General features: G+C 41.6%; 1 protein-coding gene across 1 annotated transcript in view; it reads right to left on the bottom strand.

The window, feature by feature from the left end:
- The window catches only part of dnah17 (dynein axonemal heavy chain 17), a 187,261-nt gene extending 164,815 nt beyond the window's left edge, over positions 1 to 22,446 (bottom strand). Inside the window, exons 1-9 of the mRNA XM_033044269.1 lie at positions 22,024 to 22,446; positions 20,908 to 21,101; positions 16,700 to 16,892; positions 12,845 to 12,944; positions 11,507 to 11,592; positions 10,195 to 10,320; positions 9,335 to 9,487; positions 7,813 to 7,899; positions 6,534 to 6,701 (exon numbers count right to left, since the gene is read on the bottom strand). Coding sequence (XP_032900160.1) covers positions 6,534 to 6,701; positions 7,813 to 7,899; positions 9,335 to 9,487; positions 10,195 to 10,320; positions 11,507 to 11,592; positions 12,845 to 12,944; positions 16,700 to 16,892; positions 20,908 to 21,101; positions 22,024 to 22,392 — 1,476 coding nt within the window. The 5' untranslated portion in view covers positions 22,393 to 22,446. The remainder of the gene's footprint in view (positions 1 to 6,533; positions 6,702 to 7,812; positions 7,900 to 9,334; positions 9,488 to 10,194; positions 10,321 to 11,506; positions 11,593 to 12,844; positions 12,945 to 16,699; positions 16,893 to 20,907; positions 21,102 to 22,023) is intronic.
- Between the last annotated feature and the right edge of the window lie 1,481 nt (positions 22,447 to 23,927).

Here is a 23,927-nt window from a genome sequence, read left to right on the forward strand (position 1 = left end):
GCATGTTACCCAATCAGAACAGATATCCAATCGTCAAACTCAAGTACAATAGGTTACACAAAGGGGAAGATGTAGAGTGCAGAATACGCTGTAGCTCCATAGTCCTATGTCCACTATGGGGTTGAAGTGAATGGAAAATATCCTGACTTACGGAAGGACTGTTCTGAAGCCTGAGTGCAGAGAGGAAGAAGCTGTTCCCGAGTCTGATGGTGCTCCATTTCAGGCTTCTGTGTCTGGCAGGAGCAGGAAGAAGGAATGACAAAGGTGGGATAAGTACTTGATTATGTTGTCCGCTTTGCAGAGGCATCATGAAGTGTACGTGGAGTCAATGATGGAGAGTCTGATAAACTGGGCTATCTCCAGAAATATCTGCAATTTCTTCCTGTCTTGGACAGATCTGTTTCCAAACCAAGATGTGATACAAACCAACAGAATGGTTTCTGTGGTGCGCTGCCAGAGGTTTCTGAGAGTCATTGGAGACATGTCAAATTTCTTCAGTCTCCTAAGGAAGTAGAGTGTTTGTGTGCCTGCTTGGCTGACGCTTCACTATGGTTGGTCCATGACAGATCATTGGTAATATTAATGCCAAGCAACATGACGTTCTCAACCATTTCCACTTCGGCACCATTGATGCTGATTGGAGAATGTACTCCATCATGCTTCCTGAAAAGTGATAACTAGCTCCCTCGTCTTGCTGACATTGAGCGAGAGGTTGTTGGCCTGACACCATGGGTTGGCCCTTGGTAGAAAGGATGGGATTGGCTCTTGGTGGAAAGGATTAGAGGTCCTCCCCATAGTATATCTGACAACCTTCAATTGCCATCAAAGTTAGGTCAAACACAGTGCTGGAATAGCTCAGCGGGTCAGGCAGCATCACAGGGGAACATGGACAGGTGACATTTTGTTTCTTCTGTCTGAAGAAAGGTCCTGATCTGAAACATTGCCTGCCCATGTTCTCCTGGGATGCTGCCTGACCCGCTCAGCTACTCCAGCAGTCTATGTCTTCTTTTGCAAACAAGCATCAACAGTTCCTAGTTTCTAAAGTTCGCCTACCGTCAAAGTTTCTACAGTTCGCCTACCGTCACAATAGATCCGCAGAGGATGTGATCTCACTGGCTCTCCACTACACAGTGGACCAGTTGGACAATATAAATACTTGTGTCAGGCTGTTGTTTATAGACTACAGCTCGGCGTTCAACACCATCATCCCCTCCAAACTCGTTACCAAGCTCACAGAACTGGGCTCACAGAACTGGGTCTCTGCGCATCCCTCTGCAATTGTATCCTCGACTTCCTCATCTACAGACCACAGTCTGTTCGAATTGGCAGAAACACCTCATCCTCAGCAATAATCAGTACAGGAGCACCTCAAGGCTGCGTGCTCAGCCCCTGCTCCACTCACTCTATACTCATGACTGTGCAGCCGGACTTAGTGCAAACTCCATTTTCAAGTTCGCCGATGACACCACTGTTGTGGGACGAATTACAGATGGTGACGAGTCAGAGTATAGAAGTGAGATCGACCGACTCACCAAATGGTCCCAGCACAACAACCTGGCTCTCAATATCAGCAAAACCAAAGAACTGATTGTGGACTTTGGAAGAGGAAGGTTGAGGACCCACAATCCTGTTTACATCAATGGGACGATGTTGGAGAGTCAAAAACGTCAAATTCCTGGGCGTTCATATTTCCGACGATCTTTCCTGGACCTAGCACACTGATGCAATTATCAAGAAAGCACATCAGCGCCACTACTTCCTGAGAAGGTTACGGAGATTCGGTATGTCAAAGAGGATTCTCTTGAACTTCTACAGGTGTACAGTAGAGAGCATATTGACTGGTTGCATCATGGTCTGGTTCGGCAACTTAAACGTCCAGGAGGGGGAAAGACTGCAAAATGTTTTGAACATTCCATCACCGGCTCTGACCTCCCCACCATCGAAGGGATTTATCGTAGTCGCTGCCTCAAAAAGGCAGCTAACATCATCAGAGACCCACACCATCCTGGCCAAACACTCATCTCACCACTGCCATCGGGAAGAAGATACAGGAGCTTGAGAACTGGAACGTCCAGGTTCAGGAACAGCTTCTTCCCTACAACCATCAGGCTATTAAACACTAAAACCTCATAAGCTATGAACTACAATAGACTACAATAGATTATTATTATTGTTGCACTGTTATTGTTTGTTTTTTTGAGTTCTGTTATATTATTTATTATGATTACATATTCTGCTGTGCTGTAGCAAATAAGAATTTCATTGTTCTATCTGGGACATATGACAATAAAGGGCCTGTCCCACTTACGCAACTTTTTCGGCGACTGCCGGCATCCGTCATAGGTCCTTACAGGTCGACGAAAAATTTCAACATGTTGAAAATCCAGCAGCGACCAGAACAAGGTACGACTCTTTGGGCGACTACTCACGACCATACAGGCTTCACCTGTCGCCAGGGTATCGCCTGTATGCTCGTGAGTAGTCTCCTAGTCACCCAAAGAGTCGTAGCATCTTTCTGGTCACCGCTAAATTTTCAACATGTTGACAATTTTCGGCGACCTATGATGGGTGCCGCCAGTCGCCGGAAAAGTTGCATGTGGGACAGCCCTTAAAGCACTCTTGACTTAAAGTCAGGACAAAGCTTGGTCAGGCATGAAAGCTGTGAGGGATTTTTAACAATTTTTAAGTGTATGTGCCATTCAGAGGTAATTAAATGGTAATAAAATTGAAGTAATTAACATAAAATTAAAATAATTCATTGTTTAATTTAATACATTTGTGAAACCAGTTAAAAAAAAGAAAAAATATTCATCCACAGGTCTGCAATCCCCATTAGAAACATAGAAAATAGGTGCAGGAGTAGGCCATTCGGCCCTTCGAGCCTGCACCGCCATCCAATATGATCATGGCTGATCATCCAACTCAGTATCCTGTACCTGCCTTCTCTCCATGCCCCCTGATCCGTTTAGCCACAAGGGCCACATCTAACTCCCTCTTAAATATAGCCAATGAACTGGCCTCAACTACCTTCTGCGGGAGAGAATTCCACAGATTCACCACTCTCTGTGTGAAAAAAGTTTTCCTCATCTCGGTCCTAAAAGATTTCCCCTTTATCCTTAAACTGTGACCCCTTGTTCTGGACTTCCCCAACATCGGGAACAATCTTCCTGCATCTAGCCTGTCCAACCCCTTAAGAATTTTGTACGTTTCTATAACATCCCTCCTCAATCTTCTAAATTCTAGCGAGTACAAACCGAGTCTATCCAGTCTTTCTTCATATGAAAGTCCTGACATCCCAGGAATCAGTCTGGTGAACCTTCTCTGTACTCCCTCTATGGCAAGAATGTCTTTCCTCAGATTAGGAGACCAAAACTGTACGCAATACTCCAGGTGTGGTCTCACCAAGACCCTGTACAACTGCAGTAGAACCTCCCTGCTCCTATACTCAAATCCTTTTGCTATGAATGCTAACATACCATTCGCCTTCTTCACTGCCTGCTGCACCTGCATGCCTACTTTTAATGACTGGTGTACCATAACACCCAGGTCTCGTTGCATCTCCCCCTTTCCTAATCGGCCACCATTCAGATAATAATCTACTTTCCTGTTTTTGCCACCAAAGTGGATAACCTCACATTTATCCACATTATACTGCATCTGCCATGCATTTGCCCACTCACCCAGCCTATCCAAGTCACCTTGCAGCCTCCTAGCATCCTCCTCACAGCTAACACTGCCCCCCAGCTTCGTGTCATCCGCAAACTTGGAGATGTTGCATTCAATTCCCTCGTCCAAATCATTAATATATATCGTAAATAGCTGGGGTCCCAGAACTGAGCCTTGCGGTACCCCACTAGTCACTGCCTGCCATTGTGAAAAGGACCCATTTACTCCTACTCTTTGCTTCCTGTCTGCCAGCCAGTTCTCTATCCACATCAATACTGAACCCCCAATACCGTGTGCTTTAAGTTTGTATACTAATCTCTTATGTGGGACCAGATATAACACATCCACTGGTTCTCCCTTATCCACTCTACTAGTTACATCCTCGAAAAATTCTATAAGATTCGTCAGACATGATTTACCCTTCATAAATCCATGCTGACTTTGTCCAATGATTTCACCACTTTCCAAATGTGCTGCTATCCCATCTTTAATAACTGATTCTAGCAGTTTCCCCACTACCGACGTTAGACTAACTGGTCTGTAATTCCCCGTTTTCTCTCTCCCTCCCTTTTTAAAAAGTGGTGTTACATTAGCTACCCTCCAATCCTCAGGAACTACTCCAGAATCTAAAGAGTTTTGAAAAATTATCACTAATGCATCCACTTTCTGGGGCTACTTCCTTAAGTACTCTAGGATGCAGCCTATCTGGCCCTGGGGATTTATCGGCCTTTAATCCATTCAATTTACCTAACACCACTTCCCAGCTAACCTGGATTTCACTCAGTTCCTCCATCTCATTTGACCCCCGGTCCCCTGCTATTTCCGGCAGATTATTTATGTCTTCCTTAGTGAAGACAGAACCAAAGTAGTTATTCAATTGGTCTGCCATGTCCTTGTTCCCCATGATCAATTCACCCGTTTCTGACTGCAAGGGACCTACATTTGTTTTAACTAATCTTTTTCTCTTCACATAGGGTCTCCAATCCTGGTCCAGGTTTTTGCTGGCCCTGTATACAATTGATGAGGAAGACTAGGGACCACTCTTCTACCCATGAGAGTGATAGAGCCTATTAATGGATGCAGTGTCATCTACCGTTCATAAGTACCAAACCTATGTGTTGATAAGCACATGCATGACATTGTGGTGGAGCCATCTTGGGGAACAGCTGCTAACCAGCAGCCGTCCATTTAATTCTTTTTTTTTGGAAGTTTTTAGTAAGTCTTGTTCTTCGTCTGTTGGAGAAATGGACTTCTTAATGTGGGGGGAAGGGGGTAATTATAATTCTAGGTCCCTACCTGGTCGGTGAGGCAGCTTTTTCTCCGGGCTGCCCCGTCGACCCGTCCTCGTGGCCTACCAGCAGGCGTGGAGCGCCGTTTCCTGGCGGGGACCGCCCAGCACCTCGGCTTCGTTGGCGGCACAGCGCTGGGGCGCTATCGCGGAGCGGAGCGGGCGATGCCTTGCCTGGGTCGCCGCGCTGGATCGACGCGCTGGAGCTCCGGTGAGCTGTGACCGCCGAGATCAACACCTCCGGGCTGCGGGTCTGTGGAGCGGAGCGGGCGGCGCCGATTCAAACATCGGGAGCCTGGGAGCTCCAACCCGGTGCGGCCTTGTCGGCTTCGGAAGCCGCGGTCCCCAGCTAGGAAGCGGCCGTTCCAGGTGGCCCAGCCGCAGTGAGGACTCTCCCGACGCCGGGGCAACACCACCCGGCCAGAACGGCCAGGAACATCGGGCCTCCGTAGAGGCAATAGCGGTGGCCTCAATAGGCCTGACTTTGGGTGAACTGGGGATGGGGACTGGACATTGTGCCTTCCCCCACAGTGGTATCCACTGTGGGGGGATGATTTTTTTGTGTGTAAGTAAACATGTTAGTCTGTGTCCAAGATGGCTGTCGGAAGTGAGAGTGGACGCTGACGCGCTTTAGCTGCCGCTGCTCTCTCTTCACATTGTGTTTTTTGATTTTTTGTCTTTGGAGCGATTTCTGTCTTCAATTTGTGTATTGGTGATGTCCTTATTATTCTTTTTACTCCGACTATATGTTTTTTTCTCTTCTGTTAATTTCTGTAAGGTGTCCTTGAGACTTTGAAAGGCGCCCGAAAATAAAATTTATTATTATTATTATTATTATTATCCACAACTTTTGATTATTGCAATGCCTAAGTGCTGACAGCTGCAATTGGAATTACAGTACCGGCAAAACTAAGTAAGGACCAGCCAAATTTCAAATGTATCTCAAAAACCATCTGTTCCAACAAAAGGAGTTAATGTGATATTTCTAGCTCAAGAATTCTATCTTAATAGTTCAGTTCATAAAACTAACACGAGAAATAACTACACATATTCATGCTGTGTTTCACATGTCATTGGAAATTCTAAGGAAATTCCGAGGAGTACAGTCAAATATGAACATCAGGTGAACATTAGAATGGATACCAAATATTTATTTAAATAAGTTTTAATAGTATCAAAAATAGAGGGTAACATAATATGCAGGTAGTACTGAAGAACTTGCAAGTCTAAAAAGTTGCAGCTATGGCAGAACAAAGAAAGAGGAGAATGTACAAAGGCAAGAATTTGAGAATTGTAGATTGACCAGAGAATGTGGTGGCTGGAAGAGGTTGGGAGATAATTATTTTTAAAATTATATTTCTCATTCCTTCATAATGTAGGACAACTCAATTAAATTAAATCCCTATACTTAAAACTGTTTTCAAGTGTAGAAGCCAATTATTTTTTAATATCAATAGCAATATAGAGCACATTTCGATTTTGACACTTACAAAGCACTTTGTCAGTAAACTACTAAAATCTCAAATAGTTTTAAATATTTCATAGAAGTATTGCATCTCTTTATTAGGATTTTTCTTACATGTTCGTCTGCGTTCAAAGAATTGTAATTGCTATCAGCAAAAACTTTAATGACTTCTTGAAATTCCATATAGATTTTTTGTACCATTTGACCAAGGGAATTTCCTCTAACCCCTCCTACTTCAATCTTTTCAAGCTTTAAGAATTCAACAGTGGTAGAAAATATCCCCTGTATAAAGACATAAAACTCAGTATCAGTATATCATAATACTTTCTTCATTCATTTAATGACCTTTGGTAATAAGTCCCTTGAGTCTTTACAGTGGGAACCTACTGAGGCCATGAGCAAGCAGTAGAAGTAGTATATAACATACCCAACTACTTGATCATCGTACCAAAGATCATATGCCCCACCTGTGGAAATATCCGCAAAACCCACATAGCATTCTTCAGCCAGTTCAGAAACTACACAACACATGTTTAAGCAAATTCAATTCAACCTCAAGGAACTGACTAAAAAGAATGGAAAATCTTGTCACAGCCACTCTAACATATTACATGTATCTTTGCTAATTGGTGAGAGTTGTTTATCACAAATACATTTAACTGTGGAATTTGCTATATTTGCTTAATATCCTGTCTTAACTTGCTGGAAGTAGTGAGGGCTATCCAGAGAATGCCATTGTAAAACAAATATATCAGGATCACCCCACATTGTGCCTTGTGTATTTTGCCCAAATGCAGAATGCACAATATAATTTATGTTCGGGTTATGGTTGGGTTTAATGTTGGGCATTCTGTCTTTGGGCAAAATATGCGAAGCACAATGTGAGATAGTCCTGTCACAATTACTCCATTGCAGTGCTATTAAAGCTTTCTGGGATATATTTATTTTATAATGGCATTCACTAAAGACGTGTTTAACTGTATAAACACTTACACAAACCCAACACGTTATACTTATTTGGACAAATGTGTCAACTCTGCAATAAATTAATAACAAGGATTGTTTGACTATCTAATTTTTGTTCAATTAAATTGGAAAAAAAAAATTCTCATTTCATACCATGTCCATTAAAAATAAATTACCAACATTACCGATTTTCTTTTTTTATTTCTTTAGTTTCAATGGTTAATTTCAGTCATTTCTGAATTAGAATTTTAAAAGATAAAAAGCAAGTGTATTGATTCAGTATTTGTCTTGTTCTGGAAGAATGATAAGATTAAGAACATGCCAAAGAAAGAAAAATTGTCATTCACCTGCACATCAATATTCATAGTACTAAACACTAGAAGTGCCCAGGAAAGACTGAATCTTAAAAATAAATAAAGCACAGTACCTCAATGGTCTGTAAGCGGTGCATAAATCTGTCCAACCTCACAAAGACAAGATGTGAAGGGAATTCCCAGTACTTTGGTTCACTGTCCTAAAACAAAAGGACATACATTTCCCCAAATGGATAACAAGATATGAGGCTGTAGGTGTTTCTTGGAAAATAATAACTGATAAAATAACCAGCCATGTACTTCTACAGAACTGAAAAATGCCAGAAATGCCCACCAGGTCATGCAGCAGAATGAACAGCATCAATTTTTCCAGTCCATATGCCAATATCACAATTGGAAAAAAGAAAAAAAGTAAGCATATTTTTTAAAGTTGCATTGGGAGGAGGGATAGAGAGAATTGAGGGATCGTCTGTCAGATGATGGAGACCAAGGTTGTCCACGTAACAACTATTTTTAATGCCAACGGTAAAGAAGGATAGGAAACCAAAGAACTGTGTGAAAACAGGGCAGATTCTCGACGCAGCAGCTACTTACAAATCTGAAACAAAAGAGAGAGCAGAAAATGCTCAGCAGATTAAGTAGCATTTGCAGAGGGAAAGAGTTAATGGAGCCGTGGCCTCAAAATGTCTCAGACCAAGGTTTGATCCTTTTCCTCAGGTACTGTATATGGATTTTGCACTTTTCCTTGTAACTGCATGAAATTCCTCTGGGTGCTCCGATTTACTCCCACATCCCAAAGATGTGCAGGTTGGTAGGTTAATTGGCTACTCTGAATTTCCCCTAATATATAGGTGAGTGGTAGGATCTGGGTAGAGCTGATGGGAATGTGGGGAGATTAAAATAGGATTAACATATAAATGGGTCCTTGGATGTTAGCAAAATCTTAATGGGCTGATGGGTTTGTTTCTGTGCTGTGTATCTCCACTTTAAAGAACTTGGGCAATCATACACAGTTAGATCGGTTCATCTTGACTCTATGATTGAATTAATTACCTTTCATCACAATTGACCAAATTGAAGGATGGTTGTCCAGATGAAAGATTAATACAACTAGCCAGCCATGAAGTAAGGTCAATCCTGAAAAGCTCTGATGTGTGGTCATCCATCTGTATGTCAAAATAGTCCAGCACATTAGCAAAGTCATCCACTCGTAACATTAATTCCGGTTTTCTTTTCCTCCACTGATGCTGTCTAATCTGGTGTGTATATCCAGCACTTTATTCTGTTTCAGATTTGTAGTAACTACTATTCTCTGAACCTGACAGTTCATCTATCTATTTTATCTCCATCAGCACCAAAATAATAGCTTCCTGGGCAACCTTGTTCTCCATTCTAACACAATACATTTTACCAATTCTCCTTCTTTCATTGCAACATTTGTTCCCTTCCTTTTACAATTTCTTATGAAAAGTGGGTAACCTGAAACATAACATTTTACTCTCTTCATCGACCGAGTGAGTACTTCCAGCATTTTAGATTTCAAACAACTGCAGATTTTGCTTCAAATACTTCTGCAAAAGTATTCAATTCAATATTTTAAAATTTCTAGTCTAAAATTGTGTGACTAAACAATACCTTAAAGAACTTGTCCATTCCTACACGGTTATTATCATAGGCTGTATAAACCTTCCGTAGAATAGATGTTGCTATGTTGATTGATGCCAGCACCTCTTCTATTTCTCCCTGCAACCCTTTCATCAACTCATCTGGATTCAAAAATGTACAGGTCTACAAAAACAAAATTTTAGGAAACAAAAACAAAATATTCTCTGATTTAGAAAGCCACAAATGGCATGGTGGTGTAGTGGTAGAGCTACTGCCTACAGCGCCAGAGACCCGGGTTCGATCCTGACTATGGGTGCTTTCTGTACGTAGTTTGTAGTGACCTGCATGGGTTTCCTCCGAGATCTTCGGTTTCCCCCCAAACTCCAAAGACCTACAGGTTTGTAGGTTAATTGGTTTGGTATAAATGTAAAATTGTCCCGAGTGTGTTTAGGGTAGTGTTGGTGTGCGGGGATTGCTGGTCAGTGTGGACTCGGTGGGCCAAAGGGCCAGTTTCCACGCTGTATCTCTAAACTAAACTAAAACTAAACTCAAGATACAGAAGCAGATGTCGGCCACTTAGCCGCTCGTAGCTGATCCATCAATCACACTATCCTGCACTAGCCACATATTCCTTGATTTCCTTAATATCTAAAATCCTATTTTAATAAAGACGTCTAAAAACTCAAGAAAGGATCCCCATGGTTATCCAAGGAACAACTGTGAATGAAGAGGTTGTAATCGCTCTCATTGGGGTGATTAAACGTACAAAATTATGAAGAAAAATGTATGCAACTTTTACTTGAAAAAATCTAATTATAAAAATACATTACGCAACATTTGCATCTCTAATATGCTGAATGATAAGCACGACAGTTGAAACAAATCCATACCATCTCAATGAAGAGGTTGAAAATCTCTTGTAAGATAACTATGATTCTGGCAGGAGTGTTGTAATATCTTGAATTGGCCCACACTAAGCAGACAGTATGCATTATAATATCAACATAGGGAGGCACCTGGAACCAAAGATAAGTAGTAATAGAAGCAAAAAGTGTCATTGCTATATTCACATTAAACACTACTGCTGGCTGCTCCATTAACTTGCAATACATATTATCTCTCAATTATTTACTCAGACTTTACTGTTCAATTCATATTGTGGTGTGAACACTGAGAATTGCCAACCAGGTACTCAAATACATTATCAAACATTTCCGATACTTTACTTGCATTGCAAATGCCACATATATCTACTGATGAAATGTGGGATTTGGATTTTCTGAATTCAAGTACAATATTGAGCAGTTGATGCAAAATGGTTCAACAAGTGAAATCTCTGCATCTTACACTCACACTTACGCTACACAATGACAGCTTCTAAAGCGAAGGTTAAGGATTCAACTGGTAGCCTCACAAATACTTGTCATGCTACTGACCCCAGTCTTTTTAAACACTAATCTTTTTTTGCCACAAAAAAACACCTCCATTAAATCACAAATCTTTTTCCCTACTTTAACCCATCTGATGCTGCTTGAGATTGCATGTGGACTTTCAGCCTACCAAACATATGGTCCTGTATATCCATACTGTAAAATTGGAAGGGTCATCTGTGGGTTTTTTTTAGGATAGGGATAATGACAGAGAGGGGCTATCATCTAAGGCCCCTAAGAGAGAGAGGCAGAAAGAGAGAGAGAGGCAGAAAGAGAGAGAGAGAGGCAGAGGCCGAGAGAAAGAGGTGGAGAGAGAGAGAGGTGGAAAGGCAGAGAGGGAGAGGCAGAGAGGGAGAGGCGGGGGCAGAGGGGCAGAGGGAGAGAGGGAGAGAGGGGCAGAGGGAGAGAGGGGCAGAGGGAGAGAGGGGCAGAGGGAGAGAGGGGCAGAGGGAGAGAGGGAGAGAGGGAGAGAGAGAGGCAGAGAGAGAGAGAGGGCAACACTAAGACACGTTCCGTCCTGCGCTGAGCTTGCTGCGGGCCGGATAAGATATCGTGGCGGTTGGATTGTTTGGAGACCTCTGTTCTACAACAAAACCAATGCTCAGGCTTGTCAGCTTCTGTTGAACTGGGATCTGTGTTAATCATGCCTGCGTCTTTGATGTGCTCAATGTCTCAAATACGCAAGTTACTTTTCTTTCCTACCTTCTTAAATAATGTGACCACATAACACATTTCTGAAGAGAACGTTGATAGTTCCCATTTTTCTTCTTACCTCTTCATAATCTGTTTGTATTACATCATCGACTAAAGACTTCAGGGGTATCAGATGCAAAACAATGTCGCTAGCCTCTTCCAGGCCTACATTTAACAAAGACAATAGTAACAGAAATGCGAGCTAAGCAGTTATCAATTGTGGCCCTGAGGTTCATCAGATGGTCGTGTAATAATGAGAGTATGGCAGATACACAAACGCTAAATTTAAAGGAGCACAGCTAGAATATAAAAGTAGGCAAGACCAGTGTAGAGCATGTGAAGAAAAATAGTTAAGTCTGAAGCTGTATGTAGTCAGATCACTGAGGAGAGTGGCCTGCAAGTATAAGCTCATGGATTGTTGATTAAATAAAGGGGTTAGGGAAATGATCTACTACAGGGTAACAATAGTAAGTAGGGATATGTGTGATCATCAATCAATGAGATGAAGGAATAAAGTTATGTCAAGAATCTGCAATTGTTGCTTGGAAGAATGGGAGTGAGGGCATGGAGAAAAGCCAAATCAAGGGGTTGCAATTACCATTTTGATGAGAATTAATTAAATTGGGGCGGTGGTATTGTCACTTGTGAAATGGCAATAGTTTGAGGAGTATCGAGTGTTTTGGGAGGTGGTTGGGAGAATGACAGTTGAGAGGTGATGGTGGATCAAGGGGCTTGGGCTTGAGGGAATGGAGGGAGTAGAGTGTCCTATATAGCCTCTCCATGTTCTTGTTTCTTATGTTCATATGTGCTATTAGGGTAGGTGAAGCCAATGGAGCAATTTTGTTTCAAAACTCTGCACGAGCCAAAATGAGATATTGACCTCTTCATTCATTCTACCATCATCACTTTTGAAAAAGGAGAGGGAAAGGTCAGCAGGTGGTGGTCCAGAAGGAGTATATTAATTAAGTTATTTAAAGGGCATTTACTTATGTCGTCCCAATGCCCACCTAGGCTCAGAGAGTTCCACTTTAACTTGCATAGACAGTGTCCAAAGGCGAGATGGAAGCCTCTGCCTGTGGACCACGTATGTCACCCATGGGTAACTGAAAATCCAAACATGCATTTACATCATTGGAAAGCTGTGAACACATCAAAGTATGCATTGATACAGATGGGACCCTGTAACATTAATCAAAGTGACAAGACCCCAATCCTTATTCACATTTTTTTCTAGAATTTGGATTGCATAGTATACAGATTTTTAGTCTGCAAGGCTAAGAGAGTAAATTAATCACACAACATGATTTTCCAATACAAAAATAAAGCAGAGAAGAGACCCTACTGCACCTATCAAAGGAACTTTTTGTCCTGGTATTAGACAGGGCATAGAGAATAAACAGTGTAACATTGTAAGTACCTGCTCTGATGTCCTCATAAAGGTTTTTCAAAGCTGGCCAATAACTGCTCTTTGATTTTTCCAGAACTTCTGAAATTTTGCGTACTTTTGGCATCCACAACTGAAATACAGTAACATTTTTTAAATGATAAAGCCTGAATGGTTTGGAATAATATTTATATTCCAGGCACCATAAGCAATACACAAGTTCAGTCAAGAAATAAAAGTGACTACACACAAGTTACTAACATACCATAGAATATTAGTGTTCAAGAAACCACTCCTTGAGAACTCCATCAAGAGACCGTTCACTTTACTCTCACCTTCTCAGCCTTTCCATCATATTTGTGGATGATGCCAGTTGCCTATGGCCATTATTCTTGCACTGCCTGCCTACCTTCAAAATATCCAAATCCAGTCATTATCTCTGTTCTCAGATCCTCGTGCAGGCAGCTAAACATTAGAAGGAAATGGAAAGTTGCAAGACCACCTGTTAATTTTCAGTTTTCTGGCCTGCATCGGAACTGGTCATAACCTGACCTGCTGAGCATATCCTACAACTCTGCTCTGCATTTTGCAGCTATTCATGGTCCTTTGTTTGCATTCTCTATCCCTAACTGCCCTTATTAACCTAATGGTCTGATGAACTCTACAACATATCCCCTGAGCCACCTGGCTTTACTTCATCATAGACATTCCCTTTGTCTTTTCCATCTTTACTGTACCTTCTCTGCAAATTAAAACTGACATTTCTTTCATTCCCAGATCCAAAGGGTCTTCAACCTGAAATGTTAAATCTGTTACTCTTTACATAGATACTGCCTAACCTGCTAGTATCACTATACTTTTCTGCTTGCATTTCAAAATAAACAAAACTTTTTTTACTTGGTTGTATCATTAAACTTCAGTAGCACAATATCTCCTCATGGTTGCCAAGCAGCTCAGTGGAATATCTTCAACACCAGCTACTCAATTGCTTAGTTAGGCCTATTATCAACTAGTCTGCTTGTTTAATAGCCTACAAAGGGGAACAAAAAATAGCTCTTCCCCAAACTGCACGTTCCTATTTACTGACAAGGTTGAATCAGTCATACTGCTGTGATGCACAACTGGAACAAAACAGGTTTCCTGCTGACCTACACTGGCTCACAGGTAAAGCAATTCCTGGGTTATAAAATACCTATGGTTTTCGATATTGAATAAGCATAAGAAATAGATAGAGACATTTCTGGATGCAGAAGGGTAAAATTATAGAAAATAGGAGTAGGCCATTCGGCCCTTTGAGATTGCTCCGACCATTCAATATGATTACGATTAACCATCCAAATTTAATACCTTGTCCAGCTCTCGCCCAATATTCTTTGGTCTCTCAAGCCCGAAGAGAAGTAGCTAATTCACCGTTGAATATATTTCATGATCTGGCTTCAAGTGCTTTTAGTCTAGTTTAGTTTAGAGATACAGTGCGGAAACAGGCCCTTCGGCCCACCCAGTCCGCACCGACCAGCAATCCTTCCACATTAACATTATCCTACACACACTATGGGCAATTTACACATTATACAAGCCAATTAACCTACAAGCTGGTACGTCTTTGTAGTGTGGGAGGAAACGGAAGATCTCGGAGAAAAGCCATGCGGTCACGGAGGAAACGAACAAACTCCGTACAGACAGCACCTGTAATTGGGATCAAACCTGGGTATGCGGCACTGCAAGCGCTGTAAGGCAGCAACTCTACTGCTGCGCCACTGTGCCGATCTGCTTTTAACAATAAATAATTCCATAAGTTCACCATTCTTATTGGAGAAGACATTTTCCTTCATCTCAGTCTTAAATTTTATTTTTAGATTTACCGATACACCATGGAAACTGGCCCTTAGGCCCACAGAATCCACTCCATTGACACCCATTCACACTAGTTCCACATTATCCCACTTTTGCATCCATTCCCTTACACTAGGGGCAATTTACAGACATTGATTACAACCTACGAACCTGCATGTCTTTGGGATGTGGAAGGAAATGGAGCACCTGGGGGAAACCCACATGGATGTTGGTCATGGGGAGAGCATGAACTTGAGGTCAGGATTGAACCCGGGTATCTGGCGCTATGATGCAGCCGCTCTACCAACTGCGCCACTGCACTGCCCAACATCTCAAATTAAAATGGTTTACACCTTGAGGGGAAAGAGTGGCAATATGGTTTTGAGATATATGAGCAGCCATGATCGTATTAACTGATGGTATATATTTTTCTGTATTTCTAGGTTCATGGATTTCTCCCTCCTTGTCTCTGTACCCCCTCCAGCTTTATAATCATCTGAAATGGTGAACCTCCTCCAATTCTTACCTTTTTGTCTGGCATGGACCAAAAGCTCTTGAATTTAGGACTATCCTTAAAATCTACCTCTTTGATCTAGCTAGCTTTTGATCATCTGCCCTAATCTCTAATGTGGTGGCGTATCAAATTTCATTTAATAATCCTTTTGCAAAGCATATTGGAGAATTTTGGTAAGTTAATGGTGCAGAATAAATATGTACATTTTGTAAATATGCAACTCTTCTTACATCCCTGAAATTTGAAGTTCACCATCAATGCTAAACTCTTGATCAAATTATTGAATGTTTCTGGCAAAATGACATTGATTTCCATATGAATTGGCAGGCTGAATTGTGATTGATCCTTTTAACACTTAGATCATAAGAGATAGTAGAATTAGGCCATTCGGCCCATCAAGTCTAATCCGCCATTCAATCATAGCTGATCTATCTTCCTGACCCCATTCTCCTGCCTTCTCCCCATAACCTCTGACACTCGAAATAATCAAGAATCTATCTATCTCTGCCTTAAATATATCCACTGACTTTGCCTCCACAGCCTTCTGAGGCAAAGAAATCCACAGATTCACCACCCTCTGACAAAATAAATTCCTCCTTCTCTCCTTCCTAAAAGAACGTCCTTTAATTCTGAGGCTATGACCTCTAGTCCTAGACTCTCCCATTAGTGGAATCATCCTCTCCACATCCACTCTATCCAAACCTTTCACTATTCTTCATACATTATTTTAATCATGTATAGCACCCTGGAGTTTAGTTTAGTGATACAGCGTGGAAACACGCCCTTCGGCCCACCGAGTCCCCGCCAACCAGCGATCCCCGCATATTAACACTATCCTACACACACTTGGTACAATTCATATTTATACAAAGCCAATCAACCTACAAACTTGTACGTCTTTGGAGTGTGGGAGGAAACCGAAAGATAGAAACATAGAAAATAGGTGCAGGAGGAGGCCATTTGGCCCTTCGAGCCAGCACCGCCATTCATTGTGATCATGGCTGATCATCCACAATCAGTAACCTGTGCCTGCCTTCTCACCATATCCCTTGATTCCGCTAGCCCCTAGAGCTCTATCTAACTCTCTTTTAAATTCATCCAGTGAATTGGCCTCCACTGCCTTCTGTGGCAGAGAATTCCACAAATTCACAACTCTCTGGGTGAAAAAGTTTTTTCTCATCTCAGTTTTAAATGGCCTCCCCTTTATTCTTAGACTGTGGCCCCTGGTTCTGGACTCCCCCAACATTGGGAAAATGTTTCCCGCATCTAGCTTGTCCAGTCCATTTATAATTTTTCTCCGAAGATCTCAGAGAAAACCCACAAGGTTACGGGCAGTACCTACAAACTCCATACAGACAGCACTAGAAGTCGGGATCGAATCCAAGTCCCTGGAGTTAAAAGCACTGTAAGGCAGCAACTCTACCGCTGTGCAACTGTGCCGCCCAAACATCAGTTCACGGAGTTCGTTAACATTTTTGACCAACAGAATTTTCAATTTAGCCTATAATTCTTATTTAAAAATGCTTAATAATTATGAGCACCTGTTCATTTAGGCACTTTAGGTCCTTTAACCGCAGGTCCCAGAAATCAATCTCTTCTCTAGGCAGAGGGTTCAAGCCATCCAACAAAGATTGGGCTGAATCCTTGGTTAAAACATCTTTCACTTGGTGCATCCAGTCAATGACTACAGATTCAATGGCATGCAAAACGGCACTATCCACTTGAACAGGTGAGCTTGAATTAAAAAAATACCATTATTAGAGAGCTTAATATTGTCATATGGCAATTTCAATAAACACCCACATGGTAGTATAATGTAATACTCTAATTTTATGGAGATTGCAAGGATTACTAGTTTCTTAAATACAATTTATTTGCAATAACACACTGTAGATCAAACAGTATTTCTGATTTGATCCATCTGGTTTTGCTGCTGATGACCTGATCCATAATCCATGTCAGACTTCTACACTACCACCACCTAGTGGAATGCGGGCAGCCATGTTGGTTAGGTAGTTCAACTTGCGGTTTCATTTTGATGGTCTCTGTATGTATTCTAATTAAAGTACTTGTTACGATATATAATGACTCTGTATCAATAGTATACACATGGTGTCAGGAGTGGGATCACGTGGGATGTTGCGGAGATTGAGAAGATCCAAAAACACTTTGCACTGTGACAGCTCGCTCAGCCAGCCCATTCAACTGGGGGTACTCTGGACTGCTGGTGATGTGCTTAAAATCCCATTCCTGTGCAAAGTTCAAGAAACGCTGGCTTATGAATTGGCCACCATTGTCAGACATGAGGGTTTGAGGTGCCCCGTGGACCGAAAAATGCCTTGCAAGTTTCTTGACGACCACCGCAGCGGAAGCTGTGGGGAGCAGATCAATTTCAAACCACCTACATAAGGTGGTAAGTGGTTTGAAATTGGTAAGAGTCGACCAGGACCAAGTATTGGTTGCCATGTCAGTCAAAAATGGCAGTAGCCACCATAGAGCATGGCATGTCAGGAACCGGTGCTGCAAAGGGGGCTCTTTCTGTTGATGTGGAGCCATGCTGTTGCACACAGCACAGGACTGCACCCTCTGGCGTATATAGTCTGACATGGCAGGCCAGAAAAACATGCTCTTCGCTCGTTGCACCGTAGCTTCAGAACGAGGATGACCTCTGAATACGACGACCGGCTTCATTTCTGTCGGAGTGAAGCCGGAATCTCTGCCTTGTGGCCCTTTTTGATAACCCCACCTTTAATGGCCAGTTCGTCCCGGACAGAAAAGTAAGGCTGATCGGCAAGCGGAAGCGAATGCTGCTTGCCAGGCCATCCGTGATTGATGACTGAGGCGTGCATCTGCAGGGTGGCATCTTCTGTCGTGTGAACCACCAACGTATCCAGATGTGAAGGATGAGTGAAATAAATAGCCATAATGTCAAAAGTGTCTATTTCTGATGAGTGCTGTGCGCTCGACCTCCTGGGAGCACGGGATAAGGTGTCAGCCAGATGCATGTGCTTACCCTGCTTGTAAGTGAGAGAGATATCATACTTCTGGAGCTACAGCATCATTCTTTGCGGCCACGCCGGAGCAGCATGTATAGGCTTGTTTAAAATGGTAACCAAAGGTTGGTGGTCAGTCTCTAAGGTAACAGCTTGCCAAAAATGTAATCGTTGAATTTAACACATGCAAAGATCACCGCCAGTAATTCCTTCTTGATCTGAGCACACCTCGTCTCCATGTCCGTCATCGTCCTGGAAGCATAAGCAATAGGCTGCTCATCCTGCAGGCTTGCTGCACCGAGGCCGTACTGGGATGTGTCACAGGTCAAGGTAACAGGTCGATTGACATAAGACAATATAGGTGGGCATGACATCTGACGTTTTAGAGTGTCAAAAGCATGTTGCTGCTGTTCGCAGGGGCGGAAATCGCTATCAAAACATGGGGAGGGGGGGCGCATTTTCTTGGCAGGCCGCGCGCGCGCATGCACGCACTCACACCCGCGGCTTCGGAGGCTTCAGCCGTGGGCCCAGTGGATGGTAATTAGCTCAGGATTCTTCCAGTTTCCAGCCCCGCGACGTGGACGCTTCTACTATGGGGCGGTTAGAATGAGTTAACTAGTGCAGATCTGTACCACAGATTTAAAATACACTGGACAACATAATATAGGACAGGACACTTTCAAGCTGTAATATGGAAACCAAGCTATTAATATTTGGTCTAATATTCATTGTCATATTCAAGCTATTAATAAACCGAGCAATATATAAATGATCTGTATTATAGGCAACCTAAAACTTTGTATTCTTGGATGTATTAAACATAATTATATTTACTAAGGAATAGGGAATGCATATCGATGTAGCAGTTAATAGTGACAGTTAACACATCGTTTTCGTCTCCGTCAGATTTTTGCGCATGCCGTTTGGTATCAGTTCAGCCAGTGAGGTTTTTCCGCACGCCATGGAGCAACTGTTTGACGGATACCCTTATGCTACCCTTAAACTCCACTTCTGTCATCTTGGTATCAGTTGATTAGCAAGCAATCACAAACAAATCTCTACCACAATGTAATTGTCCTTCTACATAATTGATCATTGTGACTCTTCATTTGAAGCTTTCTGGACCCTTATTTTTGGATTCCATAACGTTAGCCTGATTTTCTCACATTATTGATACATAGTTTCTGGTCCTAAAAGATGAAAAACAGCTGAGCAAAACACTCTTATCGTTTTAAAACTGGTTACATGTTACCAAAGGTAGACTCAAAATGCTGGAGTAACTCAGCAGGACAGGCAGCATCTCTAGAGAGAAGGAATGGGTGATGTCACCCATTCCTTCTCTCCAGAGATGCTGCCTGTCCCGCTGAGTTACTCCAGCATTTTGTGTCGACCTTTGATTTAAACCAGTATCTGCAGTTCTTTCCTATACATATTACCAAAGATTTGTGAAGGCTAAAGACAGTTTGTAAAAAAAAATAACCAAATGAAATTTAAGCAAAAAGATCTTCAGCATTAAACAGAAAACAAAGGGCATTCTGGTGTGAAAGAAAATAAGCATTAACATTCTTGTGGACAGGTGGGCTGCATGATGAATATCCACTTCTGTCGTCAAATCATTGTAACAATCTTCAAATTAATGTGTGATTCACTTCCACCAAACTACTGTATCAAGCAATAAGTTAACCTTACAGCGTGAAAAGAAATGGCATGGCAAATAAAAAAATATCACACATGTCAATTGCTCAGAGGTAACTGTGGTATTTAATATAAATTGACCCTACCGTCTGGCAACTGGAATTAAGTGCCATCAGATTCAATCAAAAACAGGTTAGGTTCTGATCCTGAACAACAAAACCAACCAAAATGTCAATATAAACATTAGCTATATTGTTTTCAATAATATGTTTCCCTTAAAAATACACAGTAACATTTACTGAGCATGATTTACTGTTATCACATCAATTTGACTTTCCTCAACAATCGATGAGCAAAAAACAAACTGCTACAGGAACTCAGTAGGTCAGACATTAAACATCTGTGGAAGGAAAGGGACAGACAATATTTCGGGCCACGATCCTTCATCAAAATTGTTGAAGGCTCCCGATTCAAAATGTTTTCCCCCCAGATATGCTCCCTAATCTGATGAGTTCTTCCCACAGGTTGTTTTTTGCTTAAGATTCCAGCATCTGCAATCTCTTCTGTCTCCTAAACAACCCATACTTGTCCAAATCATTAATAATTTAGTCTCTAATTGCGAGTATCTTTCCTCACCACCAAATTATAGAACTCTACAGGTTAAAAACATATGTAGAACTATACTATTATGTTAGATGCATGCTTCTTAACAGATTCGAGGAGCATCCAAAGCTGACAAAGAGGTAAAGATCAAACATAGGCAACATGCATCAACAACACCAAAAATCTCTTTAAAACAACAAAAGGAGCATTTTATCTTACGATCCTTTCTTTTGCTGACTGATGCGATGACATAGTGAATATAAAATACATAATATGGTTTATGTGGCTTGGGGTGGGACCTCAATTGGGAAGTTGCCAAGAGGGAAAAGTATAATCAGAGCACATCACTTTGGAAGGATCCTACATCTTTCAACACTCAATCAACATCATAGGAGGAGTGCTTAGACAAGCTCACCTGCTTGTATTGTTTAACCAGAAAACAATGAATATTAGACCAAATATTGTTAGAAAAAAATGTTTACAATTATGAGTAAATAAAATGGAAAATGTGCAATTACCTATCGGAGTCCTCATCTGAATTTTCCAAAGTGTCAGCGCTTTTTGGGAGAGCAAGGAGTGCTTTCCCTTTTAGTTGTCCACCAACGACAAACGCATCATTTTTAAGCTGCTGTGCATGCTTCACTACATCTTCTGACACAACCTGAGGCCATTTAATCATATTATCAGTGTTTGTGAAAAGTGGACAAAACACCTAGAAAGAAAAGAATCATTATGAATTTTGAATGACCTACAATCACAGAAAATACCAAAGCCATAAAATACTGCATCCAAGTGACATCGATATTTTTTGCAGGTGCCCAAATTTAGCAGTTACTGTTGATGGAAACGGCATTTGCTGCTGACCGACTAGAAAGTTCCACATAGGCACCATTGTGCCTTGCTCTTTACTCAATGTCAGTTTCTGTCACACATCAACAATAGAGAAATTCTGGCATTCAATAACAACTTGAGCAAGATATGAACATTCTTTATTTTCAAATGCATCTTGTGATGAAATAGTCAAAGATGATTGTATCAGCGAGGATGCAGGATCCTTCCTTTGGGAGAAGATATAGGAGCTTGAAAGCTGGGACATCCAGATTTTCCCCGTGGCTATCAGACTCACAAAATCAATCATCTCAACCCATCTTTCATGGAGGTGCTACCCCATACTCTTCATTCTCATTCATCCTCATTCGGTTATTCCAATTAATTTCCTTTTTCCACTACCTCAGATTGCACGAAAATCTTCGCACTAATCTGTTGTTTTGCACAGATTTTTGCATTTACTATTTAATCTCCGCACATTAACATTATCTTACACACACTAGGGACAATTTACACAGACACCAAGCCAATTAACTTACAAACCTGTACGTCTTTGGAGTGTGGTAAGAAACCGAAGATCTCAGAGAAAACCCGCGCGGTCACGGGGAGAACGTACAAACTTCGTACAGACGGCACCCATACACAGGATCAAACCCGGGTCTCCGGCGCTGTAAGGCAGTAACTCTACCGCTATGCCACGGAGCCACCCCAATCTAATATTGAACTTTAATACTCTGAATGGCCATCCTCATTTTCAATTTGTCATACATCATTTATTAATTGATATTTTTCACCCTCGCACTCACCTCTTCGATCACTGTTAATAACTGTTCAACAGGAGAATTACTAATATCACCAATTAATAGTTCCTCTTTAATGTTCTCTTTAGTGATACGAATCATCTTTTTTTTCACAAAATAAATTCCCTTCGTTTTTATTAAAGGCGGAAATCCCAAATTTGCAGTTAATTGTCCTTGTGCATTGATATAGATTACCAGAATCATTATATCATCTGTACCAAAAAAGTCCATCACTATTCGCCTGCTGTCTTCTGACGCAGAAAATGTGTCCCATTTATCTTCTTTTATACTAAAAAACAATAAACATAAGCTCTGAATAAACGCCATCCGTGGGTCATCCTCTTGTTTATGAGTTGTTTCTTCCTCTTCTTCCATTGTGCCCCTTCAACCAGTTCTGCCCAATGTCTTCGTGAAATCAGGTGTTTTTTATTTTCCTAAATGGGAAGAATATAAATAAATCCATCTATAACATATCAAAAATATTGTGTAAGAAAGAACTGCAGATGCTGGTTTAAATCAAAGGAAGACACAAAATGCTGGAGTAACTCAGTGGGTGAGGCAGCATCGCTGGAGAGAAGGAATGGGCAACGTTTTGAGTCGAGATCCTTCTTCAGGCTGATGTCAGGGGAGGGGGCGGGACAAAGATAGAATGTAGTCGGAGACAGTAAGACTAGTGGGAGAACTGGGAAGGGGAAGGGGATGGAGAGAGAAAGCAAGGGCTATCAGAAGTTAGAGAAGTCAATGTTCATACCACTGGGGTGTAAACTACCCAAGCAAAATATGAGGTGCTGTTCCTCCAATTTGCGCTGGGCCTCACTCTGACAATGGAGGAGGCCCAGGACAGAAAGATTGGGAATGGGAGGGGGAGTTGAAGTGCTGAGCCACCGGAAGATCAGGTAGGTTAAGACGGATAATCCAGACCCATTCCAAATCTGCATACCCATTTCCAGGTTTATTTGTTGCATGAGTTTCTCTACTAACTTATGTTTTCTATTTTTGCCCAATTAAATGCCCATCGTTATTTTCACCTTTCACGCCATATAATTATTTGCCTAACACAACAGACAGCATCTCTTGAGAAAAGGAATAGGTGACGTCTCGGGTTGATTCCCTTCTTCAGACTGAGTATCTGAAGAAGGGTCTCGACCCAAACGTCACTTTAGGGGAGTCCAGAACCAGGGCCACAGTTTAAGAATAAGGGGTAAGCCATTTAGAACGGAGATGAGGAAACACTTTTTCTCACAGAGAGTTGTGAGTCTGTGGAATTCTCTGCCTCAGAGGGCGGTGGAGGCCGGTTCTCTGGATAGTTTCAAGAGAGGGCTCTTAAAAATAGCGGAGTCAGGGGATATGGGGAGAAGGCAGGAATGGGATACTGATTGGGGATGCTCAGTGTGATCATATTAAATGGCGGTGCTGGCTCGAAGGGCCTAATGGCCTACTGCTGCACCTATTGTCTATTATCTCCAGAGATGCTGTCTGAGCCGCTGAGTTGCGCCAACATTTTGTGTCTATCTTTGGTTTAAACCAGCATCTGCAGTTCCTACCAGCAGACATACTGAAAATGTGTCCATATGAATGTTTATTATGTAATTTCCTTTTGGAAGTTCTTTCCAGCAATGAACTCATTAAAATTCTTTGCATAAATTAGCCTATCCTCAACCTGTTAAATGTTGCTACCACTACTTTAAAATCTTCCCTTAAATTGCCACCATTTTTGATGAAGAAAACATTTTTCATTTATTTTCCAAACCATGCACGATCTTAAAAGTTTTCGCCAAATTTTCATCTAACCAGCTTGGCTATGATAAAGACTATTTGTAGCTTTATCTTTTTCATCGTTATCCACCAACTGAGAGATAAATACTGTATCAAAATTTAGTATAATGTTTACACTGTCTATAACAATGTAG

This window comes from Amblyraja radiata, chromosome 26 (assembly GCF_010909765.2).
Source record: "Amblyraja radiata isolate CabotCenter1 chromosome 26, sAmbRad1.1.pri, whole genome shotgun sequence".
NCBI lineage: Eukaryota > Metazoa > Chordata > Chondrichthyes > Rajiformes > Rajidae > Amblyraja > Amblyraja radiata.